Below are 20,187 nucleotides of genomic sequence, written 5' to 3'. Positions count from 1 at the left end.
TAGATCATGATGTGCTAAATATCTGATTAAATAATGATTAGAAATGGTCGATAGCCAAATACAAGTAGAAACAGACTGCAAATTCCCCACCAATATCCATCCACAGCATCTTCTGTCTCCAACGCCATCTTCATGCTCTGGGACAATCTGAAGATCTCTATGAATCTTCTCCTTAGTTCCCCCACCATACTCTTTCTCTAACCTAATACCATGCTGGTTGTGATGTAAAATGCCCTAGTCAGGAAATTTTTAAAAATTCCTCAATGACAGTGAAAGGGAATCAAATGGTCACCTGTCATGCGTGTAAGTGGTAAAACAGCTCCCTGACAGTCTGACAAATTTAATAATATTCCTCCCAGGTTTTTAAAAAGGATATTAAAGTATTAGGGTATAATTGTTCCCTGGTTTTATAAAAGTGTATTGTCAATCAGAAGATTCTGTGTGTTTTCTCGGACTTCAATATTTTTTTCTAAGTAAATTCTTAAATTCTACTCTCATCACTCATAATTTTCCTGGGGTGGTTTGTAAATTTGTTATTTTAGATATCCTTTGCTTTTTCAAAAATTTTTTCTTACTTAGACAACCTCATGTTGTACAACATAAAGCTTTTGTAGTCTGAATCATTGTAGCAGATAAGAGGATTAAAAATATATTTCCAATATGTAATACGTAAAATGGTTTCAGGACTTTAAGGTAGAGCTTTGCTTTAAAAATAAGATAATAAATATTTATAAAATGTCTTTGGTATGTCTTTTTAAGGAAGTTTTCTCAGAAAAGTACTATAATAAAAGTGTTTCTTTTATTAAAAATAATTAAAGAAAGTTTATAGACAGAAGAAAATGTTTCCTGACTTCCAGTTTAATAGTTACAAAGGCCACTTATGTCTGTAAGCTTAGAATGCAGTTTTCTTTGTAGAACTATTATGATTTTTTTTTCCTTCATGCAAAATTCACTTATTTATCATGAGCGGCCTCTAGTGTGTATTCAGTTTGCTCCTGCTTGGCTGTACATTAGTTTGTTATTAGTGACTGGAGAGCAGTTCCATGTGTTAGGAACAAGAAAAACAACTGCAGTTTCTGTCATCTTAGCATTTTATCAGTCAGCGAGAAGAACATTTTCGCATAATAGTGTGGTCTTATGATTCCTATTAGCAGTAATAGGGCTTTCACAGTGAATTTCCTCCAAGTGGCAGTGGCTTTCCAAAGCTTGTTTCTGATGTGGGAGGAAGAGTGAGTGGTCCCTATCATGCTAATGTCCTCCATGGTTCTAGCAGACTGCTTTCAGGCAAGGGTGCAAGTTGCCATGATTTAGCAAAACAAGAGACTTGAGGCAAATCATAGGGCCAAAGTCTAACTCTTCTTACTTGTCTTATTTCACATGAACTGTATTCAGGCAATTTTTAATGCAGTCAAAATTACAAATATAAATCATACAAAGGCAAGATAGTTTAAGATAGCCAAATTGATATTATTTAATATTCATCTTTTTTACCTACCCAACTGTGATACCGTGATACTATAAGGAATATATATGTCTTTATCCCTTGGCTTCTGACATAAGAACTTCTAAGACCATTGGAGTCTTCACTGATCAGTGTCCTTTTGCTGATGTGATGACTAGTAGCTCAGGGTTCCTAGAATAGCTCCAGGTTGCAGGCTAGTCCCAGAAAGACCAAAGCATGATTAGAGGATTGGAACTTTCAGCCCCAGTCCCTTGACCAAAGGAAGGGAGTAGGGCTGGGGACTGAGTTAATCGGCAGTGGACAGTGACTTGATCAGTCATTTCTACATAATAGAACTTCCATAAAGATTCCTAAATGATGGAGTTCAAAGAGCTTCCAGGTTGGTGCTCACATTCACATGCCAGAAAGGTGATACAGCCCCAATCCTTGGAGGACAGAAGCTCCTGCCCTAGCAACCTTCCTGTCCCCAGTTCTGTGAGCTGTTACAACAAGTTGTGAAACAGGAGGAAGAGGTTCTGTGAACCCCAATTTGGAGCTGAGTCAGACATGATTTAGGACTATAGTTTACATGTCCATGTGTAATGGTTGGAAGCATTAAGATGATTTTCTATCCTTGCCAGTGTCTGTTTTTAAGTATTTACTATATTTAGCATATTACTTAAGAAATATTTTCCTCAACATTTTCTTAAGTAAAACTTTAGCTCTTGCCTTGGGGGAAACTGTGGAAGTAAAAGCAGGATTGAGATTAAAAACACCATATGCCAGCAGAAGCTGTAGCCAGACAGCTTATTGCACTTGGCAATAGGAAGCTCAGGAGGACCAGACAACCTATTAGTGACCCTAATGGCGTTTATCGCTGGCTGTATTTATTGAATTCTGTATATTACGTCTCAGCTGAATCACAGAGAGAAAGCATAAAGCAAATAAATTACACAAAGTGATTCACTATCAGTGAGCTCTCTTTTTATATTTGTTAAGGCGAAGAATTGGCATTAACCTCTGTATGTTCTTTTGGGTCCTTTCCTGTTGTAAATAAGAGGAAACCTTCCACTCTGCAGTGCAATGGGCAGCTCAGCTACTCATGGCACTTCCTGGCACTTCCTGGCACTTCCTGGCACTTCCTGCACTTGCTGCTGACCACCACCACTTCCTTCTAGGAAATAAGCCCATGCTTTGCTTTCCATTCCTATAGCCACTCTCATTCCCCTCCCCACCCCTTCTGCCTCTTTTGGAAAACAAATAATTTCTGCAAAGAGCAGAAGGGAAAGGTGACCTAATACAACTTTGAATATAGTATACAAAGGTCTGCTCTGAAGGGAGATGTCATTCTCTCATCCTTTAAAGATCCGAGGGTACAAGTGACTGGATGATAAATCTTAGTCTGTAACACAATAATGTAAACGAAACTGCAGACAAACAGCATTATTTTTTCTCTTAGTTCTGGATGCCCAGAAGGAACCCCAATTTGGAGCTGAGTCAGACATGATTTAGGACTATAGTTTACATGTCCAGAAGGACAAGAACAACATTCCAGCAGATTCTGTATCTGGAGAGGGATGTTGTCCTGGAGCACACATGGTGCTTCCTGTGTGCTCATGTTGTAGAAGCACCAAGCAAGCTTTGGGCCTCCTCCCAAACCCCTACCTCTGTTTCTAGGGGAGAACTGGGAGTTGCCCTTATAGCCTGATCACTTCTTAAACACTCTACCTCTGAGCGCCATCCTGTTGGGGATTGATTTCTACCATATGCAATCTGGAAGGTAGATCAGATGGCTGGTCTAAGAACTTAAGAAAGTGCCTTCCTGTCATCCTGTGACACTCCATGCATAGGATTTCCTGGACCGCCTTTGTTTTCTTTCTGTTCTTCCCATTGTTGTTTTAACCTCTGACCTTCTTCCCATGACTTCATGTATTGATTTTAACTTTCCATGAAGTACCAATTTAGGACGCATCTTTCCTTTCTTCTTCCTGTACTTGTTCCCCAATCCTGGCCCTTGGCTCTTGTGCCTCTACAGCTTTCTATAGAATGTTGTGTTTGTAATGCTCACCTGTGTTCACTCTTAGACTTCACACCTTTAAGGACTGTGATAAGTCTTATATTCATATAACTAACATGTTAAATGAATATCTGATAAGTTGAACTGAGTATTCTGTATATGGAGGATTCACCAGTTTTTGAGCAAGGCACACTTAAGCCTTTGTCATCTGAATGCATTCTTTGGGATTCCTATAATGTGTGGTCTTAGCTCTGACTTTCTAGCTCTCTTTCTGCATTTACAACTTTTGCTATTCCTGGGCACCCCAACAGTGATTACTATCACCTCCAATTCCAACTGTCTAAAATCTAGTTCTTCTAACTTTGTTTTAACTAGGATTAAATCAAATTTATATAAGACATAAGGATTGAGGTGTGGCTCGGTGGTAGAACACTTGTCTAGCATGCCTGATACCCTGGGTTTAGTCCCTAACCCTGAAAAAAAAATACTTAAGTATTGGCTTCAGTCTTTTAAAATTAAGATTATGTAATGATTCTAGAGAATTTTGAAAAGATAATTAGAAAGGTTGACTAAACCAGCTTATAGAATGACTCTCTTAGAGCAGTCGATGGTGGTGATTTGTTAGAAGTGTTTTGCATTAAACTTTTTCCCTTGTCGCGTGTTTACAGGGACAGCAAAAGCCTTAAGTCAGTGGTGACCCGCTGTATCTTACAACTCAATTTTTGAACAAAACTCATTCCCATTCAAAAATTTGGTAGTAGGTCTTTTAAGAATATCATCTTGAAGGAATATTGAAAGAGAATAAAATCACTACAGTCTATATGCTTAAGTGTAATTTATATTATAAATTTTGTTTTCTAGAAACACTTTGTATGATTTATGTGATTTAGTAGAAAAACTTTTTCTTTTCACGCAAACTTATTTTAGGTCATAACACATTTTTCAACTCAGAGAATACTTGTGAGGTTGCATGCAAAATATAAGAATTTATTTTAATGGATTGGCTTTTTATATCTGTAAATTATATAATTTAATATGCGTACCATCTTTATACCATCCATGTTTATAATGCAAATATTCCTGAGGTTCTCCTGACTTATTTATTTTACTCTTTTAAAATGTTTTATTGGTGCATATTAATTATACAGAATAGTGGGTTTTATTGTGGCATATTAATGTGTGCCCATAACAGCTCCATTCCCCAGTACCTACCTCCTCTCTCTTTCGCTCATCCCTGCCCGTCTACTTCTTCTTCTATCTTACTTGTGACTCTTATAAAGTCCCTTTTGTTACTATTTCATGTCTGCCTTCCACATATGAAAGAAAACATATGACCACTGTCTTTCTGAGTCTGGCTTATTTTACATAACATGATTATTTCCAGTTCTATCCATTTTCCTACAAATGAGATGATCATTCATTACGGCTGAACAAAAGTTTATTGGGTATATATACCACATTTTCTTTATCCATTCGACCTGTGATAAACACTAGGCTGGTTCCACAATTTGGCTCTTAGGACTCGCCTTGTTGTAAACATGGGTATGTATGTGTTGCTATAGTATGCTGACTTTAATTCGTTTGGACCAATACTGAGGAGTGGATATAGCTGGGTCATATGTGGTTTCATTCTGTCTTTTGAGTAACCTCCGTACTGATCTCCATAGTGGTTTTACTAATTGACAGTTCCACCAAAAGTGTATAAATGTTTCTTTTTCCCCACATCCTCTCCAGCATTTATTCTTACTTGTAGTCTTGATTCATTTTTCTCTTTCTAGAGCAAAGAAGATATTACAGTTTGAGCAAAGAGTTGATGATATATTTATAAAATTGCTTTTCTTTCACAACTGTTTTTCCTTGAGTTTTGCTGTCAAACTATTTTCTTTTTTCTTCTTTGTATCTCATCCATCCTTGGTTCTACCTACATAGGTCATTCATTAAACATGTAAACTGATTTTCTGGAATGGGAATAATCTCATTCCCAGAAAATGCAGGTCATTTAGGTAGAATTGTCTGAACATTGTCATCCTGAGCTTTGAAAGTCATAGGTGCACGCAGAATTTATTTTCATGTAGAAAATCCATTCTCGTGTGCGGTGGAAGCCACTGACAGCATATTCCCCACCCTCGAGTATAGTATTCAGCAAAGGAGAGGCAACGGAGTAATTTCTGATGGAGTGTACTAGGCTTGGAGTGGATTAGTGTTTATCAGATGTTACACTGAAAATTAAAATTCTTTGATTAAAATGTGATCATTAAATTGGCATTAAATATTATTTTCAAAGACGGATAACTTTGTAACATTTTGGAATCAACATGTCAGTCATCATGAGAGTGACTTTCTATAATGCATCTTTTTCAAAGTTTGTGGTGTGTTTAAATTAAATTATCTATATATTCACTGCATTTGTGCAAATAAATATTGATATATAATTAATATATAACCCATTGAGGCAATAGGTTAAGCTGGTGTAAATAATAAGTAGAATAAAATGTATGTAGGAAAATTGAAAAATTTAACCTACCTTAAGAATATATCTAATTGGTATTAATTAAATCAGTTTTATTAAGTATATAAATATGTTTAAAGTTGCAACTAATTTGTTCTCTTAGTCATGCAGTAAGTACTAATTACAGTTCATTATTTTACAAAAGGGAGAAAAGGAAGAAAATTCTGTGTAGAGCATACTTGGAATGATTGTTTTATGGTCTTGTTTTATGGTCTAGAACAGGTGTTGGCAGACGGTGGTGTGCAGCCTGCCTCTGAGTGGTCATGTGGGAACTCGGCCATGTGGTGATTTCCTGTTCCTCCAGCTGCTTCCATTCTACCATGGCAGAGTTAAGCAGTTGTGACAGAGACTGTGTGCCCACAAAGCCTGAAGAATTGATTCTCACTCTTCAAGGAAAAAAGTGCTGATCCTAGCCTTGAATCGGGTCTCTCCGAGGAATTTCTGGTGGTGGCTGGTGTGGTGGTATATAAAGACCTTGTCTAGGGAAGATCTTGTCCTGATGGTGGGTGTTTCCTGTCCTTAGAGCAGTGCAATGATGCAGGGTTTATCTTCCAAAGTCGGTCTGGTTAGTGTGCACAGTCTTTGTGCAACCACCAGCATGTCTCAGTGTCAGCAAGGATGTGGAGCAATGGACTCATTACTGCCAGTCTTACAGCAGTTTACCCCCTCCAAAAGGAACTCCCCTCCAGCTCTCACCCCACTGCCTTCCCCTTGCCTCAACCACTCTTGACTTGTGTCTCTATCAGTTTCTCTACTGTGGACCTTCTAATAACTGGAATCATATTATATATGAACTTTTTTGGATATATTTCACTTAATACCTTTTTATTTATGCAATACAGTTATACATAATATTGGGGTTCATTTGGACATAATCATACAATAGTTTTTTAATACTGCATTATAGATATACATAAAGGCAAAAATCACTGTTCAGGTGATTGGTCAGTTTCATTCCACCATTCTTTCATTTTCCCCTCCTTCTTCCCCTGCCTCAATCTCTTTCTCTGTTCCACTGATATCCCTTCTATTTTCATGGGATTTCCCCCCCCACCCCAACACACACCCCTTAATTCCTTATTTTGGTCTAGCTTCCACACAAGAGAAAACACTTGACTCTTGACTTTCTGGATCTGGCTTATTTAGCATGGATCTTAGCACTTAGCATGGTGTTCTCTAGTTCATCCACTTTTTAGCAAATGCCATAATTTCATTCTTTTTAATGGCTCAATCAAATTCCAGCGTGCATGTATATCATATTTTCTTTACTCATTCGTCTGTTGATGGGCATCTGGGCTGGTTCCATAAATTGATTATTGTGAATGGTGCTACGTACATTGATATTAATGTATATTAATATATCTGTATAGAATCACTTAAAATATTTTTGAGGGTTATACAAGTTGTATCACATATCATTCCTCATCCATCCATGGACATTAGGTTATTGGTTATTGTAACTAATGCTGCTGTAAACATTATTTTATAAGATTTTGTTTGCATATATGTGATAATTTCTGTCACCTACATTCCTGGGATTGGAATTGCTGGTGAAATGGTAACTCTGTGGTTTATGCTTGATTGCCACACTTTTTTATCCCTTGTTAAGATTCTTTATCCACTTTTTAAATGTTTTAATTTTGAAGAACAGTTTTAATTTCATAGCAAAATCAAGAGAAAGTCATAAAGATATCCAAGTTACCACCTGTGCCACACATGCTCTGCTTCCTCATGATCAGCATCCCCCACTAAAGTGGAACATTTGTTTCAAGGGTGAGTAAACCTACTGTTGTGAGTCATTGTCACCCAGATTTCATAGGTGCACTCTTGGTGTCATGTGTTCTGTGGGTTTGAACAATTGCACAATGACATCATGTGTCCACCACCATAGAATCACACATCAGTCCCTGTCCTGGGCTGCTGTCCAGTGTCTACATACCATTGTTTCACATATTTTGTCTGGATTTCTAGGAGGTTAGAGATCTCCTCTAACCATCAAGTAGGCAGATGTGAGGAGCCTGTGTATTTTAATTTCTTACTGACCCATAAAATTCACACTGCTGATGTTGATTGCTCAGTTACAGAATTGAATATTCATGTCTTTGTTTACCAACTAGAATGCAGTATCCTTTCAACAAGCCTCATGTGATTTTGTGTTTGTGCCTCTCTTCCCCACTTCTCCATTCATTAAAACAAACCGTAAATCAAGAAGCATGTTCCGGGTATGCCTGATGATGATTGGCCGTGACGAACCCTCACGCTGCTATTTTATTACCATGCAACTTTGGGCATGCAAGTGGAGCAGATTCCAAATAAGGGCCAGGATTTGTGAAGAAATGAAAATGCATCCTGTGAGGGAGGAGGAGCAAGATTTCCCCATGCCAGTCAGAGCACTCATTGCTCAGTGCATTCAGGAGGAGCAGGAGGGAGGACCTTTTGAAGCTGTGTGACACCTAAGCAGGGCTCTATGTCTCTCATTTTTGACTTTCTACCATAAAATTAAAATGATAAAAAATTAACCTTATAGAAGTGTTATAGAAATTAACTAAAATTATAATCATTCATATAATTGTAGGAATAAAATACTGAAGCAGGCACAGAACAGAGACTTAGAGTATGTCTTTGAAAAGGTTTCTCCAGGGTGAGAGCCCTTGGCTTTTCCCTCCTCGTACAGATTCTTTTTATTTCCTTCTATGTTTAAATCAAGAGGTTTTTTGGCAAAGTTTTACGTATGTATTTTCTTTATCATTGCTCCCTTGTCTTTCCCCAGTCTTTTTAACAGTATGATGTGATAATTTCATCTGTATTTCCTTTGCCATTATTTCATTATTGTTGTTTTCTCTGAATGTTCATTAGGTTATATAGAAATTGTTGAATAGTTGTTTTGGGAGACAAAGTTATTTTCTGTTATGTGGTATGATTTCAGGGCTACTCAGTTTGAGAAGATGAAGTGAAGTATCTTAAGACATGAGGCATTACTTATCCTATACAGGATTTGACTAGAAGACTCAATTAGAACAAACCTCAGTGACCATTAATAACTATTCAGTATTCTTATCTGGGACTAGGACTTTCCAGTTAATTTCTAATTTTATCCTCATTTTTTTCATTTGCTGTTCCAAGCATCATAATTAATTTTCTTTTCAGTCATCAAATTAAATTAAGATGTGCTTTATTTTGGCAGTTCTGGGCATCAAACCCAGGGCCTTGTGCATGCTAGGCAAGTACTTCATGATTGTGCGACACCCTTGGCCCCCAAGATATGCTTTGTGACATTTTTCACAGAAAAATTAATTTTATCCCTTGAGATAATTAGTGTGAACAGCTTGATTTATTCAACTTCATATATTCTTTCATGCTTGTATAAAGTTTGCTAATATATTTACAGATATTTTTGTTTGTTTTTATTGTATTGTGTTAAAACAACTCAATCAAGATGACAGTGAACATGGTTTTCTAGATATCACCTGTGTTATTTAATAGCACATAGTGGACATTTTTTCTAGGATGGTAGAGAGAGGTCAGCTCATCACAAAGCTACCGCATTTCCCTCACTTGATACTTTATGACACATTTCACGTAATATCTTGTTGAACATTGGTCTTCCTGTTCAGATATCTTGGGTGTATTTTTTAATAGATTGGATCTCTGGGTGGGATTGCATTTTGTGGACTGTACTCATTCACAGTCCCGCTGTTCTATGAGGGATGTATATTGTCATTCAGCCGTCATGGTCATTCATGCATCTTCATTTTTGACAATTTAGGGTATACAAAATAGTATGCTAGTAATGCTTTAATCTCTATCTGCTTGATAATTAGTTAGATTTACATGTTTTCACATTCTTATAGCTCTTCTCAGTTTGTGTAACTTTTCCTATTGGATTTTTTTCCCTTCCCCCCTTTGGAGGTCTGCTCTTATATTAAGGACAGCAGCCCCTCAGGATTATATATTTTGCATATATAGGTGCTATAATTTGACTTTGCTTATTCTGTCTTTCTTTCCACAAACGTGTCATTGCACTTTTATGTAGTCAAATATATGGGTCAGCTCATTTATCATTGTGTGTATGGTGCTTTTCTTAAGATTCTTTCTCTTATCCAAAGTTACTCAAACACTGAAATATCTCTTGATACCACTACTATATTTAGAGGCTTATTTATGAAAACCGTTTAACTGATTGCATCTGTAACTGAGTCAAAATGTGGGAACATTTCTCCTTATTGTACTTTTGCATCATCCTCACTTCTCTCCCAACCCTGAGTGAAGTTAGGCACTTCTGCAGAGAATGTTGGCCCAAGATTGTGAATGATCAGTTCCTCCTCTCTGCAGACTGGGTACTATTTCTTCTTGTATCTGGAGTCATAGTCTGCATCAACTGTGTTCTCACACATTCTTCTCTTTAAGGCAACGTAACAGTAACCTTTTGTCAAAATACTGTTCTACTTTTAGAATTGGACAAAAATCCTTCTTCAGCCCCAAGGAAAACCTTATAAATTATACAGGTTAATAGTGCCTAGCTCAATCAGTAGCATGTTGTGCATTATGTAGAGAGCTCTCTCTGTAAGAATGTTACTATTCGTTTAATAAATGTGGGTATGTGGGAGGCTGTACCCTGAGCCATGAAAAAGAACAAAGGTGGGGCTGCCTGGATTTGGATTTTGCTTTCAGCCTTATAAACTACAGCAAGCTACTTGGCTTCTCCACTAATCAATTATATTTTAACTGAATAGTTTTAATTGTGCTTACTTGTGTGCCAGGCATTTTCTAAGTGCTTTACATATTTAATCCTCATCATCGCTCTGAATTATCCTCATTTTACACATGAAGAAAAGCTAACTGATTGACAGCTGAGATGCTGGGGGCAGTGGTAGTAGTGAGCACCTACAGGATTTGCTGTTCTTTCCTGCCTCCTTCTTCTCCTCTCTTCCCTCTCGCGGCTTTTCTTTTTCTTGGCCATTTTTTTTTTAACCTCCTCTTCTCTCCTTTATCCTTCGCCCCCTTTCTGATTTTTCCTTCTCCTCCTTCTTTTCTCCCGTTTGTTTCCTCTTCCTTCCTCTTCCTGCTCATGTTCCTCCTCTTCTACTTCTTCATTTATTGTATCATTTTCAGCATTTGTGCACTTGGTGCTTGGGGAATACAAGGTCTATCAGAGACAGATATTACTTCAAAGAACACGCCAGCTGATCGAAGCCAAAGGACATGTGCAGAAACTGCTTAAAATGAAATGAAAAGTAACAAATTTCATGCTATTGAAGGTTAAAGGGAATGATAGTGTCTTTCTTGGGGGCAAGATAGGCTTTATGAAGGGACAACATCCTTCACCAGGATCAGAGAAGGTCTTATGAGAGGCAGAAGTTATCTTCTAATCTTGTGTTTGACTTGGTACCATATTTTCTAAACACATCAGCTTCCCTGATTATTGTTAAATGGAATGGATCATCTGTTCATTATAGATCTCAGCCCTTTTTGGACTCACATTTTGTAAATGACAAGTGCAGTAAGAGTTAAGAGATTGGGACACTGTTAGTATTAATGAGTCAGTTTTCCTAGATTGACACAAAAGGGTATATATTTGTGATCTGTGTCAGTGGTAGGTAGAAAAGGGACCAGTGGCTACACAAATTCACACATCCATAGTCCGTTGCTATGTGTAGTCATTCCCCAAAGAGTTCTAAAAATAATCTTCTTGTGTAAACTGTCATGAATTCAGAAAGTAGCTCATCCACATCTGTAAAGTGTCATCCCATTAAGCACCTCCTGACAATGGCCAGGTTCCATGGCAACAGGCACCTGGGAAAAAGGCTTTTAATTGCAGTGTCAAAAAGTATATTTCAGAGAGTTTCAAAAACTAATGCATTATATGATGAAAAGTTATAATTATTGTATCATTTGAGCATGATTACCGGTATATTTTTGCCATGGGTATTTGTAGAAATAGGCATCATGATTCTATTTGAATACATGTGTGGTGCGTTCGAGAAAATTATTTTGAAAGTTAACCAAAGTTAGTTATCATTTATCTATATAATTTTGTTTTCCTATTAATATTTTATATGAAAATATAAGTGAATTTAGATGACTGCTTTCTTTCATTATTCACAGTATAAGATAAAGGAAGATCTAATTCTAAAATGATCTGTCCTAAGGGGACAGATGCTCAGCTGCCTGTGTGCACCAACTTTTATTTTTCAATTTTATCTATTGTCAAAATCAATATGCTATTTCGAAACTGCCAAATTGGTTCTAGATATCTGAGGAACTATGATTTGGAGAGCAACTCAAGGTCAGTCTTATTAGGAAGTTACTTGAACCAGACAGTCCAAAACCAAAAGTTCTTTAGTAGCCATTTTGCCTGGTGAAGTAGACTAGGCTCTGCCCACAAATTCACTTGATGTCTTTGATCTTAGTTCCTTACAGAGGGTAATAGGGATATTGCAGGAATTATTTACTTCATCCTTCATCCAAAACTAATATTCTGTGGTCCCTGTAAGTATTTCCTGAGGTTAATTGGTGGTGATGTGGAAGCATTTTAAAGAAAATTCAAAACTGAGTGAATTCATTTTACAGAAAAAAATATAAAGAAAAATGATATAATAAACGATTTTTGTTTCCAATAGGGGCAAAATATAAGGTTCAGAATAAATAGGTATAAAATAAAATTGAAAACTGTAGATATAATGTGCAGGGATGTTTTGAGGAAGAACTTTTATAGGAAGATGTTGAAATCAGACAATGCAATTTATAAGTCTATGTACTTCCTTTTCCTTTACAATTCTGCCTTATTCTGAAATAAACTAAGTCTCTGGCACATAGTTGTGCTGCAAATATTTGTGTAATGAATTGGTTAATGAAAAAAATTATTTGGTCTAGCTAATTCAAACTAAGATCTTTCTTGTAGTAGAAAGTTGCCTTACCTCTCTTCCAGGCTGTGTATTTTTTGTGCAACTCATTTTAGAAAGCCTACTCTGCTATACCTACAAATATCATCATTTATTATTTTTACATAAAATCTTTACATGACCTGGTAGAATTTTTTACCACTTAACACACCTAAATGTGGAGAAGTGAAATGCCCCTGATGACTTATTGCTGCAGCAAAACCACCTTAGCCTCCTGAGGCCAAGAATGGTGTATAATATAACAAAGGGAATATTTAAGTTCACTTCCTACAAAAATATTCTTCCCTTTATATTACATGAGAATTAGATCAGTAGCCATTCATCTAATTGTTGCTCTGTTTTATGGCTCTTCAAAAGTTCTAAATTGTTGTCTTTGGCAATCCATTGTCCATTCAGTAGCATATTATTTAGTCTCCAGGGGTTGGATTAGTTTTTATTTTATCATTGATTTCTAATTTCATTGCATTATGATCTGATAAAATACAGGGTAGTATGTATACTTTTTAAAATATTTGCTAAGAGTTGCTTTGTGGCATAACATATGGTCTATTTTAGAAAAGGATCCATGTGCTGCTGAGAAGAAAGTGTATTCATTTGTTGAAAGATGAAATGTTCTATTATATGTCAGTTAAGTCTAAGTTATTGATTGTATTATTGAGTTCTGTAGTTCCTTTAGTCAGCTTGTTTTTGGAGGATCTATCCAATGGTTAAAGAGGTGTGTTAAAGTCACCCAGAATTATTGTGCTGTAGTTTCAATCTTGAGAAGAGTTTGTGCGATGAATGTAGATGCTCCATTGTTTGGGGTAAATATATTTATTATTGTTATGTCTTGTTGACAAATGATTCCCTTAAGCAGTATGAAATATCCTTTATCCCTTTTGATTAACTTTGGCTTGAAGTCTACTTTCTTTGATATGAGGGTGGAAACACCTGCTTGCTTCTGCAGTCCATGTGAGTGGTATGATTTTTCCCAACCTTTCACTGTCAGTCTGTGGATGTTTTCCTATGAGATGAGTCTCTTGAATGCAGCATATTGTTGAATTTTTTTTTTTGTAATCCAATCTGTCAGTCTATGTCTTTTGGTTGGTGAGTTTAGGCCATTAACATTCAGGGTTATTATTGAGAGATGATTTTTATTCCCAGCCATTTTTGTTTATTTTTGGTATTTAACTTGACTTGGTTTCTCCTTTGATTAGATTTTCCTTTAGTGTAGTACCTCCCTCTGCTGATTTTCATTGTTGTTTTTCAATTCCTCTTCATGGAATATTTTGCTAAGGATGTTCTGTAGTGCAGGCTTTATACCTATAAATTCTTTTAACTTTAGTTTATCATGGAAGGTTTTTATTTTATCATCAAATCTAAAGCCTAATTTTTCTGGATATAAGATTCTTGGTTGGCATCCATTGTCTTTCAGAATCTCCTGGCTTTGAGGGTCTGGATTGAAAAATCTGCTGAGATACACATTGGTCTCCCCCATATATGATCTGATTCCTTTCTCTTGTGACCTTTAAGATTCTGTCCTTATTCTGTATGCTAGGCATTTTTGTTATAATGTACCTTGGTGTAGATCTGTTGTAATTTTGTACATTTGATTTTCCAATTCATTCTTTATGTTTGGGAAATTTTCTGATCTCATTGAAGAGATTGTGCAACTATCCCACTCCTAGGTCTATATCCAAAGGACTTAAAAACAGCATACTACAGGGGCACAGCCACATCAATGTTTATAGCAGCACAATTCACAATAGCTAAACTGTGGAACCAATCTACATGCCCTTTAATAGATGAATGGATAAAGAAAATGTGGTATATATATACACAATGGAATATCATTCAGCAATAAAAGAGAATAAAATCATGGCATTTTCAGGTAAATGAATGGAGTTAGATGATATAATGCTGAGTGAAGTTAGCCAATCCCAAAAAACCCAGTGCTGAGGGTTTTCTCTGATTTAAGGATGCTGATTCATAATGTGGTTGGGGGAGGGGGATATGGAAGGATTAGATGAACTCGAAATAGGGCAAAGGGGATAGGAGTGAGCAGGGGCTAAGAAAGACAGTGGAATGAAATGGACATCATTACCCTAAGTACATCTATGAAAACATGAATGGTGTGACTCTACTTTGTGTACAGAGATATGAAAAATTGTGCTGTATATGTTTAATATGAATTATAATGCATTCTGCTGTCATATATAACAAATTAAAAAAAAAAGAAAAGAAAACCCATAGAGAAAAAGGACTAAATTGTTACCTGATGGACTAGGTCCAAAGATCTTTCCATAAAAGATCTATATCAAAGAGATCTTTTCAAAGAGACCTCCCAGTAAGATCTCTTCTGGAAAGATCTTTTGTAGCGGTTCTTTGTGGCACAGATCTTGCTCTTGCCACTGAGTGCTAGGAAGCTGTGTAGCTTGAAGATCTGCCCAACACACATCACTCAGATTAGACTGGACCTAAGAGAGAGCATTTCGAATTGGATTAAGAACCATAAAAAATTGTATTCAAGGACAAGGTAAATGTATTATTTTTTTAACATTCATCTTTATGAATTTTATCCTGAGCACATGTACAAGGTGTTCTGAGCCATATTTCTTATTCTATCCACCCCCTTTGCCCTGGTTTTCCACCCTTGGTTCCGTGTACTGGCAGCCAGGTCAGTTGTCCTCAACTGGTAATTGCAGATACAGAGGTGAAGCATGAGGAATTTTTCTTTTTCTTCTGTTTGTTAAGTGGAAGGTGGCAGCTGTGGATATTTTTCCTTGAAAATTTTATGGGCCTGAATCCTTATCTGAGCCCTTGGGGATATTGGTAGAATTTCCCCAGGAGCCAAATAGCCCCTTGTGTCTTGGCTTTTATTACCTAGAGTTGTCTTCTGGTTCTGGGCCTTCATATCTTTCCACGTGCAATATCTAGGGAGATATCTTCCTTTAACTAGGGACCTCGTCCAGCCCTGGACAGTTCAGACCTGTTGAGCAGACATAACAGAAGTGTTATTCTCCTTTCAAAGTAGAGCAGTTAGGTAGAAGAATGGTTGCTCATCGAAGTTTCATGTTATATGAAGGGAAGAGTATTTTTGTAGGATAGGAAAATAAATATTCCCTTGATTATATGATTTTCTTGGCCTCAGGAAGCTAAGGGTTTTGCAGGAGCAGTAAGTCATCACGGATATTTTCTTTCTGCACATTTAGGTGTTTTAAGTGGGAAGAAATTCTACAAATCATGTAAATATTTTATATAAAAATAATAAGTGATGGTTTATGTAGATGGAATAGAGCAGGCTTTTAAAATGAGTTTTGGAAATAAAAATAAACAGCAGGGAAGAAACTAAGCTAATCATAGTATCATTAAAACAGCTGCATTTGGGAGTCCCTCCTATGTTTAGAACCTCAGACTCTTTCAACCTATGCAGAAGACCCATTTCTAGAAATATGTCAGTTGGATATTTGGAAAACATATTCGAGCTGACTTTGGCTTGGCATAGATTGCTGAATCCTCCTGATGATTTGTTCTCTTCAAACTTGAATGAGAGTAAAATAATGTAAGGGTTTGTGTGTATGCCGAAGGAAATAGGGGTACAGGACAAATATTTGTGCTAGGGTTTTTTAATTGGGAGCTTTTTAAAACTTATTACCTTCTTTGGTATTTATCTATTGAAGAAGATAAATATTGGCTGACAATGTGTCTGAGTTGAAGAATGGGTTGCGTCTGCAGAGTTTGCCTCAGTCATATAGTATTGAAACCTAAAGTGCATGACCTAACATCCTATTCACTGTGAAAATAGTCTTGCTTGTTTTTCATTTGGAATAACTTAGTATTCTCTCTAGTCCTCATAGTCATAATTTTAAAGTTGAATAAGTAAATGTACTGGTCTGGTTTCTTACATGCAACAAACTGTTTTCTTTCAGGTTTTTGCCTGAATTCATCAATGGAGACTTTGATTCCATCAGGCCTGAAGTCCGAGAGTTCTACAGTGTTAAGGTAAACCATGAACATGTTCATAGCCAAGATCTTTCTCATATAATTGCTTTTACTGTGTTCATTCTGATCTCGTTGGTCTGTAGGCAAGGATTGAGAAATTCATTGTTTAGCTACTTTCATACTGTTTTATTATAGAAATTGTAATATACATCTAGAATCGAAATTTTTTAAATTGACACATGAAAACTCAATCATGGAGAAATTCTATCACCATCAGATAGGCATTTGATCAATCATATAAAGGCATATATTTTACATGAGCTTATAGTTCACATAAACTCATATAATAGAATTCTATTGATGTCTATAGTCCTCAAAAATATGATTTATTTTTCACAAATAATCCTTTTAGTTTTATTTAACATATGTAATCTATTTTTTCTTAACTGATTATCAGTTGATACACATTTGTGTCTATTTTTTGCATTATAAACTACTAAAACATTTTCATATATAATTATATGTGTTCCTAGAAACTTAGAATGAAAGTTTTCCCTACAACGTTTAGTTTTCTTGATACTTGTTACTCTTTTCTGAATAAAACTATTCAGTACAATTTATTAATAGCCTATGATCATTAAGGTGTTCATTTTGTCACTATTGTGCAAATCTTCCAGTGATCCTTGTCATATAAGAATATTTATGTGATATAATTGGGGATGATAGAATCTCATAGAAGTGCATTAAAGTAATTAATAATTCAAGGTTTCACCGGGTTTTGAAGGCAATGCAGTGTTTTTAAAGGAAAAATTACAGCGCTACTGATTCTTCTATCTGAAATACCATCATCAGTGTTATTCTGAACTGAGGCTGGCAAATTACACATTTTTAAAAAAGGAATAGCAGGCATTGAGATTATAATACTTAAATTCTTTATAAGGCTTGGGGAGATATGAGACAAATTTTAAAAAAAAGACATGAGTCCATTTTTAGAAAGGAAGGAGAGAGGGAAAGACGAACGTAAGTGTAAGGAGAAGTAAGAAAATAAGGAAAAGGAGAGAAAAATACCTTGATTGTAGATGGGAAAACAAAGGTTCCCTGGTAATAGGCTGTTGTGAGGCACAAATTCTGGGGTTGGCAGTGAATGCAGATCAGTGCCTGTTCCATCTGCCCACCAGCTGATTAGACTTTCCTTCAGCAAATGAAGACTGTTCCCAAGTCAGTGTTTGATATTCATGCTCAATTACCTTAACATTGGCATGTTCCTATTCATTCCCCACAGTCTCACTTCTCATTAACTCCATACCTCCACCTTGTTGGGATGGAAAGTCTCAGCCTTGCTTACAAGGCAGAGTTTTGCAAATGCATAGATATTAATCATATTTTCGGGAACAGAGGCAACAGCGGGAGAGGCAGGGATAAGCATAGTCAAAATCAGGTTGAAGATCTGGCCAGATGTGACTTATCTCCCTGGCTCTTAATGCCGCTGGCTTGTCAAAATTGGTGGCACCAATATGATTATTTGTGTTCAGAATGTGGGAACAAGGGAGGCTGGTCTTTTATTTCAGGATGCAGTGAAGTGGGATAGGGTGAAACCAAACTTCTAAGTTAATACCTCATCATAAACTCATATTTCTTTGCTTGTTTTTAGCACTAAAAATAAATTCACAGTTGTTAAAGTTTAGTTTGTAATGTAAGGTTTAGCTGAGTCTTCTGATTTCTAAACTGCACTGTTCAGGGTAGGTATAGTGCAGTTCAGTTTGCTCATGTGAACTCACTGTTTTTGAACTTTCAGGGCATGTTCCTAGAGGGCACAGATGATGTCTTTTATATAGTTAAATGTGTCCTACAGAGATCATGGTGAGTGTTTGGCTGTAGCTTTAATAATGATGATCATTACAAGTTAATGCAACATTACACACAATTCTTACAAGCCATTATCTTCAACTTCAACAGTCTTTAAGCTTCTCTTTCAAAAATAAGGTTGTCTCCACTTTCAGATCTGCCCTGCTCCCAACCCGGTCTGGGTCTCTAGTGAAGAGAGTGAAATGAAAGAAGAAATTTAGAAAACTAAGTTGGCTAAAATCATAAGGTGGACTGTGGAGTCAGCATGTATTTATGTACGGTGTTGGCTTTGGGGCTCTCTTGCAGTCCTTAATTGACCCTCTACAGCCTCCTTCCAGGTAGCTGTAAAGTCTTGGACCCTCTTTCTCTTTTGTCTCTTTGTCTTACTTGTTCTCTGCTGGTTCATTGTTACGAGGAATGTCTCTTAGAGCTGTACACTTTGTTATTTTATGTTCATTTTTCTAGGTCATTCGATATTTCTTTAATTCAAGACTCAATCATCTATTTCAGTCTTCATAATTATTCCACCCATGATGTTTCCATACATTGTAGCTTACTGGAAATTGGAGGAGAAACTGTCCTACGTCATCTAACTAACTCCTGATACTCTCTCTACTGGATAGTTGGCAAGGCCTTCACTAGGAAGGGAATTTTTGAGTATGCTTCTTTAATATTTAAGAGATTGAGGAACTCATTGCAATATTTAGATAATCCCTTAAAAAGTTTTGGTAACAACTTTTTTTTCCATAAGTGAAGATAATTAGGACTGGAGATAAATATATTGTAAATGTAATAATAAAAATATAATTTAAAATATGATAGAAAAATTAAACAAATTGTTAGCCTTATTTCCTAATGAGGATGTTAAGGCCCCAGGAGCTGAAGGGTCCTGAGTGAAATGGTAGAGCTGACAGCTGTAGGATCCTTGTCCATGCTGTTTGTGAAAAGACTGTTGTTGGAATTTGGATTTCTCAACAGGTAGCACCTTTGGCTTTGGGGGGAAACATTTGTGCTTGCATAGTTGTTAGCTTCTCTGGGAATGAATGCCCCTGTCACCAACAATGTGATAGGATTCCATGTGGTGACCAAACACTCTGCCTTCACATTTCCATTATGCCTTGTACCATCCTCAATGCTGGGGCAGTAAGGCTAAGGTGCTAGTTGGGCCAGATCCCAAATGACCAAAAATCTAATATTGGTAAATTACCTAATGGCAGGATCACAGGATGATATTTAAGCTGTATCACAGGATGTAGATTGAGCTGTCATATATCATTGAAGAATTGAGATGATCTGGTAGTAGTAGGCTGTTAGCATGGTGACGGTAACATCCTTTAGATATGAAAATGCCTTCCTTTATACCACACGGGGGTATTTCGGCTTTCCGTTAGAGTTCTTCGATCAACACAGGCTGTGTTCTGGACAGAGTGGTGAGATGACTCTCATCCTGAGAGGAATAAGACTCTAGGCTCAGCCTCTGATTTTAATCTTCTCTGTTCATTCATCCAACTTGGAAGAACACTGCATGGTGTCAAAACAATGGCCAAGAATA

General features: G+C 36.6%; 1 protein-coding gene across 7 annotated transcripts in view; it reads left to right on the top strand.

Annotated features, from left to right (window-relative positions):
• Tpk1 (thiamin pyrophosphokinase 1) overlaps positions 1–20,187 on the top strand; it is a 351,972-nt gene that overhangs the window by 136,621 nt on the left and 195,164 nt on the right. For all 7 annotated transcript variants that reach the window (XM_058575780.1, XM_058575775.1, XM_046434098.2 and 4 more), the window contains exon 5: positions 16,778–16,850. In XM_058575780.1, coding sequence (XP_058431763.1) covers positions 16,778–16,850 — 73 coding nt within the window. The remainder of the gene's footprint in view (positions 1–16,777; positions 16,851–20,187) is intronic.

Source organism: Marmota monax, unplaced genomic scaffold (assembly GCF_021218885.2).
Source record: "Marmota monax isolate L192 unplaced genomic scaffold, Marmota_monax_Labrador192_F-V1.1 WCK01_AAM20220418_F8-fsc00122, whole genome shotgun sequence".
NCBI lineage: Eukaryota > Metazoa > Chordata > Mammalia > Rodentia > Sciuridae > Marmota > Marmota monax.
This window is presented reverse-complemented; position numbering and strand designations above follow the sequence as displayed.